This window comes from Bos taurus, chromosome 28, assembly GCF_002263795.3.
Source record: "Bos taurus isolate L1 Dominette 01449 registration number 42190680 breed Hereford chromosome 28, ARS-UCD2.0, whole genome shotgun sequence".
Taxonomy (NCBI): Eukaryota; Metazoa; Chordata; class Mammalia; order Artiodactyla; family Bovidae; genus Bos; species Bos taurus.
The window spans coordinates 41904683-41917898 of NC_037355.1; the positions used below are offsets into that span (position 1 = coordinate 41904683).

Sequence of the window (13216 nt, forward strand, 5' to 3'; positions counted from 1 at the left end):
CTTTGGGCTCAGCCATGTAGCTTGCTTTGGCCAATAGATGTTAGCAGTTGTGACTCAAGTAGGACTGGAAATTAGCCTCTATAGCGGGATTTGTCCTCTTGTACTTGTGCCATCTCCATGAGTAGAACTTCTTTTGAACGTCCCTTTCAGCCTGGGCCCACAGTGATACACCTTGGTGAGGAGCTAGTCCAGTTGAACCCACAGCTCAAAGAAGAGCTGCCCCCCTGAGCCCAGCCTAGCTCAGCTAACCACCAGTTGACCTGAAATTATGTTTGTGTGTCACTGAGATTTTGTAGTTGTTTGTTACTCCGTGATAGCTGACCCATACATTATTGTATCAGGTGAGCTTGGAAGGACAGCACAGCTAAGCAGAATCTGAGATGGGGAATAGCCTGGAGTAAATTCTTCATCCAAAGCATACTGTAATTTGGTGGGTATTTTACTTAATATTTCATCTGCATCCATTTTGGAATTCCTGGATCAAAACTTCTTTTAGAACATGTCTTGAGGAACTGAACTCTGTCTACTGTCTAACACATAGCACATACAGATGATTTAAAATTTTGTTAAATGACTGTGGACATTCTGAGTGGCTTCCAGAAGGTCCCAGGAGGCAGGAACAGGAGTTAGGGATGTGAATAAACAAAACATGCAGGCTGAACTACTTTGCTCTTTCTCCCGGTCCCCCACAAAGGGCTAGTTGGTGGGCTTTTTGGGAAATGACATCTCTCTGTCCTTGTCTTTCTCTTACTCTCTATTTAGTAGGAAAAGTGCTATTTTGAGATGATCAGCTTCAAGATCTGGGATTGGACTGTGCGATGGAGCTTTAGGGACAGGTGGCAACTCTGCCCTCTGCCTCCATTCTCTCTGGTGGCAGACACGTTCTGCACTGTCCTTCCTTAAAATGGAATAGAAGGAGGGAAATGTCAGTAAGGAGGGGCTGCGAAAGGCAACGGGAGGTCCGGCTTTACCCTGGAGAAGCAGTGCAGGGAGCCTGGGCCAGGCCACCTGTCTGGAGTCAGGCAGGAAAACGGTAGATCACTTAGCTGAAATCCCTTATCTTTTTCTCCTGTGATCAGAGTAAGTTATTTAACAGCCCAGCCTCTTTACGGCTTCAACAGGGAGAAAAGGCAAACAAAGAGCACGTGATTTCCCAGGATCCGGGAGCCACCTTCCCCAGCAGGAGCCTCATCTTCAGCAGACCTGCCTACCACTTAGAGGCTTTCCTGGAAGACCAGACCGATATCTGCTGCCTGATCCTGAAGTCCTGGAGTCCCTTCCTCATGTCTCCCTTCCAGCTGTCTTTGAAAGACTTTGAAGTTTTCAAAGGATTATTCTTTAATCCTATGCGTCCTCACCACCTTGTCATGAACCTAAACCAGTCTTGGCTCCATTTTACAGATGATGAAACTGAGGCTAGAATGATTGTTATCAAGCTTTATACTCTGCGCTATGAGATATCACTTAATTTCTTTTATTCTTTTTAAAAATAAAATTATAATTATGAACTTTTCTTTAATAGAGAGAAGGAAACAAATGGTCTATGTTCCTATTACTCACATAACTGATGTTAACATTCTTTCTGGATCAACAATTCTATTTCTAGATGTTACTGCTTTCAGTTTCTATTTCTGTTTTATTCCATGAAGGTTAAAAAAACTTGATATTTAAAAATATATATATATTTAAAATATCAAAGGTTTACAGATATATAAGTGCAAGCAATTTTAGCCTTATGAAAACTTACAAGTGAGGATAAACAGTATTTTTCCTGAACCATTTGAGTAAACTGCCAACAAGAAGACCCTCTTTTCCAAATGCTAATTTTATTGTCTATTGCTTACAGAAAAGGACCTTCTCCTACTCTCCTAAAACACAACCATCATGATTCAGGCACTTAGCATTGAGACATAACTACCCTCTCACCCCCACGTTCCATTCAAGTTTCATCACTTGTTCCAAGATGCTTGTCCCCCAGATACTGTGGAATGCAGTCTGCCCATTGGTAGCATCTCCCAGACTCGGGTCCTGGCCTCCTGTAGCAGTGAGTGGGGAAGTACAGCTCCAGATTTCTTGCTCATGGGCTCTGTTTTCTCAGGGAGCTTTAGATATTCTTGCTCTGCTCTTTGCAGGGCTCAGCTGCCACCAGGGGTTGCTGTTTCCTTCCCTGGCTGTTGCTGTTTCCTTCCTGTCAGCCAAAGGTCTGACAGCCAGCGCCTGCTGTGTTGGTTTAACTAAGAATGTCTACTTATCCCCTCTCAGGGGTATTTGGATGCTGGAGACGGAGCTTGGACTCTGGGTTCAAACCCCAACCCCACCATCTACAATCTGGATGAAGGGGACAAGACACTCCAGTTCCCCCAACCTCAGCTTTCTCACCTGTGATATGGGATGATCATACTTTATGAGGTGGGCGTAAGGGAAAGTACTTTTGTCTGGCATGGGATCTGGTCACTATTTTCACCGCCCCATCAGCTGCTCTCTGTTCTACACGGGCTTGAGCTAAGGCCTAGGAGCTCTGGGAAGTTGTTTAAAAGGCTCACCAGTAAGACCTCAATCCTTAGCCCCACATAGCTGCCCCATGAGGAGGAGATGTCAGTGTCTGAGTTCTTGCCCACACAGAGAACAGTTGTCTATAAGTGAGTGGTTTCTAAACAGGAAAGACTCTTCACTTTAGACTCCTGGAAGCCATCATTATGATTGCTGTTGTTCAGTTGCCAAATCGTGTCCAACTCTTCACGACCCCATGGACTGCAGCATGCCAGGCTTAACCTGTCCCTCACCAACTCCCAGAGTTTGCCCAAGTCTGTGTCCTTTGCCTCAGCGATGCCGTCCAACCATCTCATTCTCTGTCGCCCTCTTCTCCTTCTGCCTTCAATCTGTCCCAGCATCAGGGTCTTTTCCAATGAGTCGTCATAGTTAAGTTCTGTTAAATGCGTTCTTTCCTTCCTTTGTCACACGCTGTCACTGTGTGTATACCTGTAATGGGCTCTGAGGGCAGAGGCAGGAGCCGTGCCCTGGACGCGGGAGTATGTTGTATGAATATACACACAGGCTGTGCCACCTGCTTCTGCAGCAAGAACACATCATGGCACGGGGTCACTGGAGCTGGACTGAGAAGGAGGAGCAGCAGTTTCCCAGGGAGTCAGGCAGGGAGGAGAGTGACCCTGAAAGGAGACACGGCAGCCAGCCAGCAGAGGCTTGGGTGTTTGACGGGCAGGCTCTGGCCATTTGGTTTCTTAGCTGAGTGACTCTGGGGAAGTTGCTCAATCTTTGAGTCTCACTTGGTTTCATCAGTAAAACAGAAATAAAAATGCTCATCCTCAGAGCTGTTCTGATGATCCAATAGGGTATTGCCTGCCGAGCCCACTTGCACTTAAATGACAGCTGTCATTCTAGAAGGGGCCACTGCCCACCACTCTGGAACCATTTCCATGGTCAGCACTGTGGATGGTACCTCTGGGGTTACTTGGTGTGTGTGCGGAGTGGCTGGGAGATCTGGGCCGTGTCCGGTGGGTCATGGGGAGCCATGGAAGTTTGTTTTTCCCCCAGTTTTATTGAGATATAATTGACATATAACATTATGTACACTTAAGGTTTACAATGAGTTGATTTGATACACTTACATATGGCAAAACGATTTCCACCAAACCATTAGATAATATCTCCACCCTTTCACATAATTACCATTTCTTTTTTTATGATAAGAGAATTTAAGGTCTACTCTCTTGGCAACCTTTGAGTATATAATACAGTATTATAATCTATACTCACCCTTCTGTACTTTAGATCCCCTGCTGCTGCTGCTACTGCTGCTAAGTCGCTTCAGTCGTGTCCGACTCTGTGCGACCCCAGAGACGGCAGCCCACCAGGCTCTCCTGTCCCTGGGATTCTCCAGGCAAGAACACTGGAGTGGGTTGCCATTTCCTTCTCCAATGCATGAAAGTGAAAAGTGAAAGTGAAGTTGCTCAGTTGTGTCCAACTCTTACTGACCCCATGGACTGCAGCCTATCAGGCTCCTCTGTCCATGGGATTTTCCAGGCAAGAGTACTGGAGTGGGGTGCCATTAGATCCCCAGAACTTGTTAATCTTATAACTGGAAGTTTGGACACTTTGACCAGAATCTCCTCCCCATTTCCCCAAACCCCTGGCCTCTGGTAACCACTGGTTTACTTGATTTCTGTGAGTGGGAGCCATGGAAGGTTTTATAGAAGAGTTATGCATGTCTGACACTTAGGAAGTGTCCCAGAAGCAGAGGTTACTCTCAAGAGGTCCTCCAGGTACATACGTGATTTTACCATGTGGCCTCCTGGAGGAAATGATAAGGCAGTATATTCAGAATTGGAGCAGCCTTTGTAATACACACTGTGCCATTTCAGGCAAGTCCTAAGTCACCTGGACTTCACTGGAGAAGAGCTTTCTTACTTGACTCTTGTTGCAGCAACCTTGGAGGCCTTTCCAGAATCTATGAGGGCCTCGCTGACTCTTCCCGAATGCCCCTCTGAAAGCCCCGACGTTCTCCAGCCACACTGCTCTCTCGTGATCTCCAGTGACCAGATACCTCCAGCCTCGGCGCCTTCGCCTTTACTGTGCGCCCTCCCTGGACCATCTGTCTGTAGCTGACCAATTTCCCCATAGCAACTCATTCTCTGCAATAACTGATTTACTTGTCCCTGGTCTGCCGTCCCCCCTGGGCTGGGAACTCCAGTATGACCCGAGGACAGGACACCTGTTTTGTCCAGCTCTGTGTCTGTCGGGAGAGTCAGGCTCACAGAGGCCTGCACTTCATATCTGTGAATGAGTTTATGAAAGGCAGGTCTTCTTATGCCCATTTCATGGATGAGGGCACGGAAGCTCAGAGAGAACAACAGTTCCAGCCCGCTGGCCTGGGCGGGGGTGGACGTGGAGGGGCAGGTTTGGCTGGCTGCAGCTGCGGGCAGAGGGGAAGGCTCGCGGGCGCGGCTCCGGGGCAGGCGCCCGGGTGCCCCGCGGCGGCTGGAGCGTCCTCGTGGGCGGCGCGGGGCGGCAGACTGGGCGGGGGCTGGCGGCGGCGGCGGCGCGGGAGGGAGCCGGGCGTGCGGGTGAACTGGCAGGGCGGCTCCGCTCCGCAAGCAGAGAGAGCGCCGGGTTGCCGGAGCAGGTGAGGCCGGCACGGGCCCTTGGATGCGCTCCGTGGGTTCCGAGGGAGGAAGGGATCTGGGTCGGAGGGGCCCCGGGAAGCCGCGCGCTGCCTCCGCCAGGCGCCGGGTGGGCTTTACAGAGCCCGAGGCTCGGAGAGCCACAGTCGGCGCTGGTGCGGGGAACCCTGCCGCTGGAGCGGATTTGGGCTCCCATAGCCTCGGTGCTCTCTGTGCGCTGCAGGCAAAGGAGGTAAGGGGTGTGTGGCAAGTGCGCGCGCCGCGGGCTTTAGGAGACAGGAGCTGTTTGCTGAAATTTCAGGAAACAAAGCAGACATCCTTGTCTCCATTCTTACCTCATGAAAAGATTATATCTTTTGCATTAGTTTTCATCTGACGGCTGGGAAAGCAGGCTGCAGTGGAGGGCTCCCCTGGGGGTTGCAGGTGGTCCCCCCTTATCATGAGAGCTGCTTGGGAACTAAACCTAGAGACGCTATTTCACTGATTTTGCATTATGGTCCACCCTACCCCTCCCGGAATCACCACCCTCGGGGGTGCCCCTGGAAGACCTGAGGCCTCCTGGTCCCCACTGGGCATCTTTGAGGAATGCAGTGGGAAGTGAGAGACAGTCTTGGTGTGCGGTCCTTTGGGGGAATTCTAAACCGCCCAGAAAGTCTTGAAGTGGTCAATATGGCTGCAACTCAGCAGCCCTGGTGAGTGGGTGTGATTACTTCAAGGTGATCCAGGTGAAAAACTGCACTGATGGACACTCGCTTGGTGATAGCCCTGCAAGCCCACCTCTCTCCCCTGGAAGCTTGTGCTCTTGTGTTCTGCCCTCAGGAGGGGCCTCTGAGGTTCCAAACTGCGTTGGGAAGGAGACAGCTCTATCTAAGAGTGTCATTCCATTAGGAACTCCAAGCCTGGGTCTGTTTGAGAAGGATGAGGGGCTGGAGAGGCTGGGATAGCCTTGGAGCTGCTGGGGAGGTGGAGGGGTCTGAGCCGATGTGCTGGGGCCCAAGGCCAGGGGACCCTGGGCAATGCCACCCCAGTGGGGCACCTTGTTGCTTTGCTGAGCCATGCCTCGGCACTGCAGGGTGCTCACCTGGTCAGGCTTTGTTGGGGACCTTGGATATCTGTCTCCAACTCTGCCTCTGCCATTTCTCCTGCCCCACATCAGCTCACCTCCTACTTTAACATAGACTTCCCTTCCTCCTTTTAAAAAAATCTGTCTGGCATGGCCTGGTGCCAAGGCCTTCAGAATCAGACTAACCAAGGTTCTTGTTCAGCTTTACCACTTACAGACTCTGGGGACCTCGGGCAGCTTCCTTTCATCTAACTGGGCCTCAGCGTCCTCCTCTTTGAAATGGAGCTGATATAAAATCCAGCCATATGGTTTTGCTGTCTTTGCAGATTGAAAATAGTTGGATACTGGCAATTTCATATAGTTCAGCCTAATAGAGCCTTTCTCCCATGTCTAGGGTGTGGATTAATGCTCAGGGAGATGTCTTGAGCCCAAAGCTGAGTAAAGATTAATGTCTGTCCCTTCTGCCCTGTCTCCCAGCAAAGCTGTGCCCTCCACAGTAAGGCAAGACCACCCACTGCTCTTTGGGCTCTTTCCAAGATTGGCTCCTGCCTTCTCTCTCCTGCTTGTCTTTCCAAATTCCCCTTTCTGCTCTTCTGGGCATGGCAGGTTCAGTTGTCCCCTTCTCTCCCCAGGTCCCATCCAGGTACCACCCTTGAGGCTACTTGGGTCTTCCAGGTGTCTGCAGGACCAGACTGCCACTGCCTGCCCACTGCCATGGCCTTCTCCCTACTGCCTCTGTGCACTTTCTACAGAAGGGATCTAACTTTCATGCTGACCTGGGGCTCAGGGTTTGAATAATTACTGCCTCGCCCCTGGAGTCCGCTTCTGGAAATCCTCCGTTCCTGTGCACAGAGGACCTTTCTAGGGTGGGCTTTTATGGAGTAGGTTCCTTCCAGTGTCTGCAGCTCTGGAGAAAGATGCAAGGGCAATCTGGTAATTCTGCTCCTTTCTTGGTTCCCCAAAGATCTCCTTCCCATGTTGTGGCTTTCCCAGCCCTAGCACTTCCCTCCTCTGCCCCAGTCCCCGTTGTTGTGGAGAAGGGTTGATTTAGGTCCAGGCATCCATGTGGTCTAGTCAGCAGGGACTGGTGTGGAGTTTCCTGGCTCACTGGTGATCATCCCTTGTTTTACTCTTTAGAGACTGTTCGAAAGGGGGGCTGCAAGCCAAGTGGATCTTCATCGCTGCCTTCAGTGCTCCCATTCTAGATCCCACATGCTGCAATGAAGATCAAAGATCCCATGCACCACAGCTAAGACCTAGCATAGCCAAATGAATAAATATTAAAAAATAGAAGTTTAAAAAAACCCAGAAGAAAAATTCTCTTGTCTCTGGGATTGGGTAACTGAAATAACTAAACTATAAACTGTCTTTGAATTCATGACAATCTTTCCATGGCCAAATGTGATTCATCTTTCTAAGTCAAATTAAATTTATAGTAAGTGACATTTACGATAGCTGACAAATATTATAGATTTTACTGACCTTTGGTTAATTTTGGTTATACCCTTTAAAAACTGCCTCTAACTTAGACTTGATCACGAAGAACATTTATATGTTAACAGTTCATAGATAGACACAACCATTATAAAGGCCCTAAAGAATGTCTGAAATAGGGCCCTTTTAAAACAGTACTTATTGAAATGGGGTCCAAGGACCATGTGATTAGAATCATATGGTTCGCTTGTTAAAGTACACATTCCTTGGCCCCATCCTGGACTCACATAACTGCATTTCCTGGTGAGGGACTCTGGAATCTGTGCTTTTGATCTGCTGCTCGACTGATTCTGATGTCTCCTTAAGGTTGAGAACGGCTTGTGGGATTAGTGATGACTAGAGAAGTCTGAGGAAGGGAAATCTGATGGTGTGTGGTGATACGATGGCACACCACATCAAAATACCACATAAAATATTACTACCTGGAGGTTCTGGGGTCCAAATTCCAATTAGATCTTGGCAGAGAGTCCTTTGTGTTGAGGCGGCACCAGAGGAAAAGGACCAGGGTGACATGGAGGTGTGGACCAGGCCAGTTTCTGGGCGCTACAAGCTGTGACTTAAGCATAGCCATGGAGGGGACCCATAGGGAAGTTAGTGGGCAGCCCTTGACCTCAGCCTGATGTGTATGTACTGGGTCAGGAGGAGAGAGCTGGTGTACTGATGACCTAGTCTTCGGCATACCTGGCAGTCTTCAGTGCTGCCATTTGTCACTGAGAAACAAGGCTGGCAGAGTAGGTGGGGGCTGAGACCAGGAAGGCACACTTCATGTCAAGCCCTGGGGTTCTGGTTCTGTCCTAAAGGCAATGAGGGGATGTCCCTGGTGGTTGGATGGCTAAGACTCCATGCTCTTAATACAGGAGGCTTGAATTTGATCCCTGGCCAGTGAACTGGATCCCACATGCCTCAGCTAAGCGTTCACATGCCACAGCGAACATCAAAGATCCCTTGTGCTGCAGCTATGACCCAGCACAGCAAAGTAAATACATATCTTTTTTAAAAGGGCATAGGATGCCATGGAAGGACCTGAGCACATGGAAGAATGTGTTGCTATTTCTATTTGCATACAATTTGATAAGGAGATTTCCACCCATGCTCCCTAAATAATTCTGTCCCTGAACTCTGCATACAAAATTTCAATTTCTTTATCATCAGAACAACCTCGAACCCTGAGGTCAGAGGGAGTCTGTGGAACAGGTTCTGAGGTCAGACAGACCTGGGTTTGTATCTGGGCCCCATTGCTGATTAGCTGTGTGGGCTAATTAACTGTGGGCAAGCTGCTTTACGTCTCTGAATCTCAGGTTCTCTAGGTCTCAGCCTTGGGAAAGAAGCAGCCATGAACCTCTCTACCTGGCCCCCACTCTTCCCTGGGTTCCGCACAGGAGGTGCTGTCCCTAAGTGCCATTTGTCTTTGCTTTACAGGCGTCACCCTTGAATCTCCTGAAATCTTCTCCTGTCCACCATGAACACCTCTCACTTCTTGGCCTTGCTGTTCCTAGGATCCCCACAGGGTCAGAACAGGAGCAAGTCAGCGTCTCTGTACGCTCCATACAACTTCTCTGACCACTGCCAGGATTCCGTAGACCCCTTGGTCTTCATTGTCACCTCCTACAGCATTGAGACCATTGTGGGGGTCCTGGGCAACCTCTGCCTGATATGTGTGACTATTAGGCAGAAGGAGAAGGCCAATGTGACCAACCTGCTTATTGCCAACCTGGCCTTCTCTGACTTCCTCATGTGCCTCATCTGCCAGCCACTCACGGCTATCTACACCATCATGGACTACTGGGTCTTTGGCGAGGTCCTTTGCAAGATATCCACCTTTATCCAGTGCATGTCAGTGACAGTCTCCATCCTCTCGCTTGTCCTTGTGGCTCTGGAGAGGCATCAGCTCATCACCAATCCAACAGGCTGGAAACCCAGTGTCACCCAGGCCTACCTGGGGATTGTGGTCATCTGGCTCATTGCTTGCTTCCTCTCCCTGCCGTTCCTGGCCAACAGCATCCTAGAGAATGTCTTTCATAAGAACCACTCCAAGGCTGTGGAGTTTCTGGCAGATAAAGTGGTCTGTACTGAGTCTTGGCCACTGGACCATCACCGCATCATCTACACCACCTTCCTACTGCTCTTCCAGTATTGCATTCCGCTGGCCTTCATCCTGGTCTGCTATGTCCGCATCTACCAGCGCCTGAGGAATCAGAGGCAGGTGTTCCACAAGGGCACCTGTAGCTCGCGGGCTTGGCAGATGAAGCGGATCAATGGGATCCTTGTGGCAATGGTGGCTGCCTTTGCTGTGCTTTGGCTGCCCCTGCATGTGTTCAATAGCCTGGAAGACTGGTACCATGAGGCCATCCCCATTTGTCATGGCAACCTCATCTTTTTGGTGTGCCACCTGCTTGCCATGGCCTCCACCTGTGTCAACCCTTTCATCTATGGCTTTCTCAACACCAACTTCAAGAAGGAGATCAAGGCCCTGGTGCTGACTTGCCAGCAGAGTGTCCCTGTGGAGGAGTCTGAGCATCTGCCTCTATCCACAGTGCACACGGAAGTCTCCAAAGGGTCTCTGAGGCTCAGTGGCAGGTCCAACCCAATCTAGTCAGGTCTAGGGCTTCTTCTTGCTCTGTTCATTGCCAGGCTCTGCCACCTAGCTAAGTGGGCACATTTCAACCTGGGGGTGGCCTTCTGTCATTACTGGCTTTGTGGGGCCTAGATAGGGTAGCAAGGGCCTGTTTCTGTATCCAGTTGCCTTGTGAAGCCTGGTGTTCATATGGTTCCGCTATTGTTCCTGGAAGAATTCTGAGTCTGGATTCTGCAGGTCATGTATGGTATGTCTTGCAGCCTGAGCAGATGCCAGAGCTGGAGATGGTCTGATTGTTGCAGGCAGAGTTCATCCTGGTAACTCAGCAACGTGTGCCCAGCCTGGAAACCCAGGAGTTTTATCTCCACCAGTGAGACTGTGAAGACACGAGTGAAAAGCATGTGGAGTCAGAGTTCTGGACCTTGGTCAACTCCTAACATTTTTGGGAGACAATATTTGTGGATGGGCTTTGTACACAGCAAAGAGTTCTGTGGTAGCAGACAGTGAGATTACTCTACATCATTGGCACATCCAGCTGCAGAGAAGGGACCCTGGCAGCCTGCACACACTCCTTTGCAGTAGGCAAATTAGCCCTGAGCAGCAGGAATTCTGGGATTCACATCTTTCTCCATCATTTTTCTCTTTTTGCATCTGCCACCTTGAATGAAAGCACTGAGTCCTAGCAACGGGCTGCCAGGGAAGGAGCATGTCTTTCTCTCTATGTCCTGTAAGAGCTCTGGAGAGGATTCGTTTGTTTGTTTGTCTTTTAAGATTCTGCACCACATTGGCTATAACCACATGTCATGTAGTTCTCTGACCAGGGATTGAACACAGGCCCACTGCACTGGAAGTGCAGAATCTTAACCCCTGAGTCACCAGGGAAGGATTCTGATAGCTCAGTCCTTAACCAATGACTGTGACCAAGTAGCTGGAATACTTTCTGTACACAGGCCTGTGTCCCTTGCTAGATCAGAATGGTGGGGTCAACCCTACTAGAATCACATGGATAAGCAGGATTATTGTATCAGGGGATAGAGGTAGTCCCCCCAAACAGAAGTAGTTTTGAAGGGGAGAGAATGAATTGGAAAGATTTTTGGATGTCAGATAAGATGACTTGGATGTGGAAGAGAGAAGGAAGAGTTCCAGGTTCCAGACTTGGGAAAGTGGATACATGTCAGGTCCGTTTAGTGCAATGGAGAGGGTTTTTGGTTTTTTTGGTTTATCTGTATGCATTCTGTGTTTGAGGCCCTCTTGGGTGTGCAGATGGATAGTCAGATGCTTGAGTCTGGAGCCCTAGAGAGAGCTTTGGCCAAGGCCTAACCAAGTCATGCTGAGGGATGGGGCTGAGATGTGACTAGATGGGATGTGGGCTATCTGGAGCTAGATGTGGGCCAAAGGAATTTCAGGTTCCCAGAGCTGAATCTGGCGATGGGACAGCGAGGTCAGCAAACAAGGTGGGGTCCTGGGATACGGGGTGGGGTGGTGCTCAGCAGGAGGCTCTGCTGGACAGGGCGGAGATGCTATTTTCCCAGAGATGATACCAGGAAAGTTGCCCTTCATCTCTTTTCTGTGGTCTTTCTTCTTTAGAGAATCAAGGACTGCTTCAAGGTCAAGCTTCTTGACTAGAAGATGGGAGTTGTTGCTGTGACTTACTGCTTTGTAGGGATACAGTGATGCCTGAGAAAATCCTGAAAAGACCTGCACGTTCTTCAAAGAAGAAATTTTTGCTCCCTACACCCTGTTGAGAGATGGTCTGGTGAGGGAGGAGTGAGCACAGCTGTGATTTCTGTCTTAATGTGGGTCATGCTAACTTGGATAGACATCCTTTAGTGACAGGTTCCTTGGCCTGGCCTGGACTGGAGGTAAGACTTCCCCAGAGTGTCTCTTTAAGGTTCTGATACATCTCACAATGGCTTCAAATGTATGGACATAGACAAGACTGGGGCTTCTGGGTCCTGAGAATACACTGGGAAAGGATTTGCAGAGCATATTCAGATGCCTCCTTAGTTGAGAACAACCAGGAACTTCCTACTTCGGGCAGCGGAGAAGGCTTCTGCAGGGTGAACTTGCCAACGAACCATCAAAGAGGAGGGTGCTTATGAATGGGGCTGTGTAATCATGGCCCTTGAGGTTTCTAGTTGTTTAAATGTCACCCTTTATTTGAAACTGATTCTTGTCAGATTCTGAAAACAGTTTGTCGGTGCAATTGTGTACCAGTATGGAGCTCTCTTAAAGTACATTTCCTTTCATTCATGAAGCTATTAATGGGCATTCAATTAGTCGCTCAATCAACTGCCAAGGAAACCACACTGAAAATAGGGTATGTATTCAGAACAAAGAACTTCAACTCACTGCGATAGTCATATCTCCTTTACAGGTAGCATGCTTTGTGATGGCCAGCAACCTGCTGCCACCTTGTAAATGTCATTTGCAGCCCCTGACTTTCAGGTGTGGGGGTGGATCTACAAAGGATTTCTTAGAGAGAGACCTTTTCATACCTTTACTTTTAAAGACCCACGTGCCTGAAGCAAGTGGGAGATGCGTGCAGTATCTGGCAGGTGTGAGCATCGGCCTTCTTCCTGAGCCCCAGGACACTGTCAGGGTATGCTGCCAGTTGGCAGTGGGGCCTCCGTCAGTCAAGGTGGAGGGAATACTGCGGTTCTCATCAGAAGGTTTAACTCTTCAGAGGAGATGGCAGATGTCACCTTTCATCCAGTATTTAGCTTTGAAACAGTTAACGATCACTTGATTTATGTAAGATAGGGAGTGTTTCAGCATCTGTGAGATCTGGAATCTGTGGCTATGGGCAGGGCACGAGGGCCTGGAGCCTGAGCTCTGGGGTGGACGCAGCTGCTGACCTTCATCCCGACTCACTGACACCTTCTCTGCGGGTGGCATGGCTGAGTGCCCTCCAGGTTGGGCAGGTATGAAAACAACTACCCAGTG

General features: G+C 49.4%; 1 protein-coding gene across 2 annotated transcripts; it reads left to right on the top strand.

The window, feature by feature from the left end:
- The first annotated feature begins 5057 nt into the window (after positions 1-5057).
- On the top strand, positions 5058-12523 carry PPYR1 (pancreatic polypeptide receptor 1). Of its 2 annotated transcripts, XM_024986600.1 has the most exons (3): positions 5058-5140; positions 9115-10272; positions 11858-12523. In XM_024986600.1, exons 2-3 carry the CDS (start codon positions 9155-9157, stop codon positions 11916-11918), a joined length of 1179 nt encoding a protein of 392 aa, XP_024842368.1. In that variant the 5' UTR covers positions 5058-5140; positions 9115-9154; the 3' UTR covers positions 11919-12523. The 2 variants fall into 2 exon arrangements, with proteins under 2 accessions (XP_024842368.1, NP_001192508.1); NM_001205579.3 differs by lacking the exon at positions 11858-12523 and having other exon boundaries at positions 5081-5140; positions 9115-10856.
- The last annotated feature ends 693 nt before the right edge of the window (positions 12524-13216 follow it).

What these genes read in the sequence shown, in the direction of transcription:
- PPYR1 (XM_024986600.1), top strand. Translation starts at nt 9,155, where the DNA reads ATGAACACCTCTCACTTCTTGGCCTTGCTGTTCCTAGGATCCCCACAG. An exon ending in TCTCTGAGGCTCAGTGGCAG is followed by an intron (nt 10,273 to 11,857) that starts GTCCAACCCAAT and finishes TTTCTTCTTTAG; the next exon opens with AGAATCAAGGACTGCTTCAA.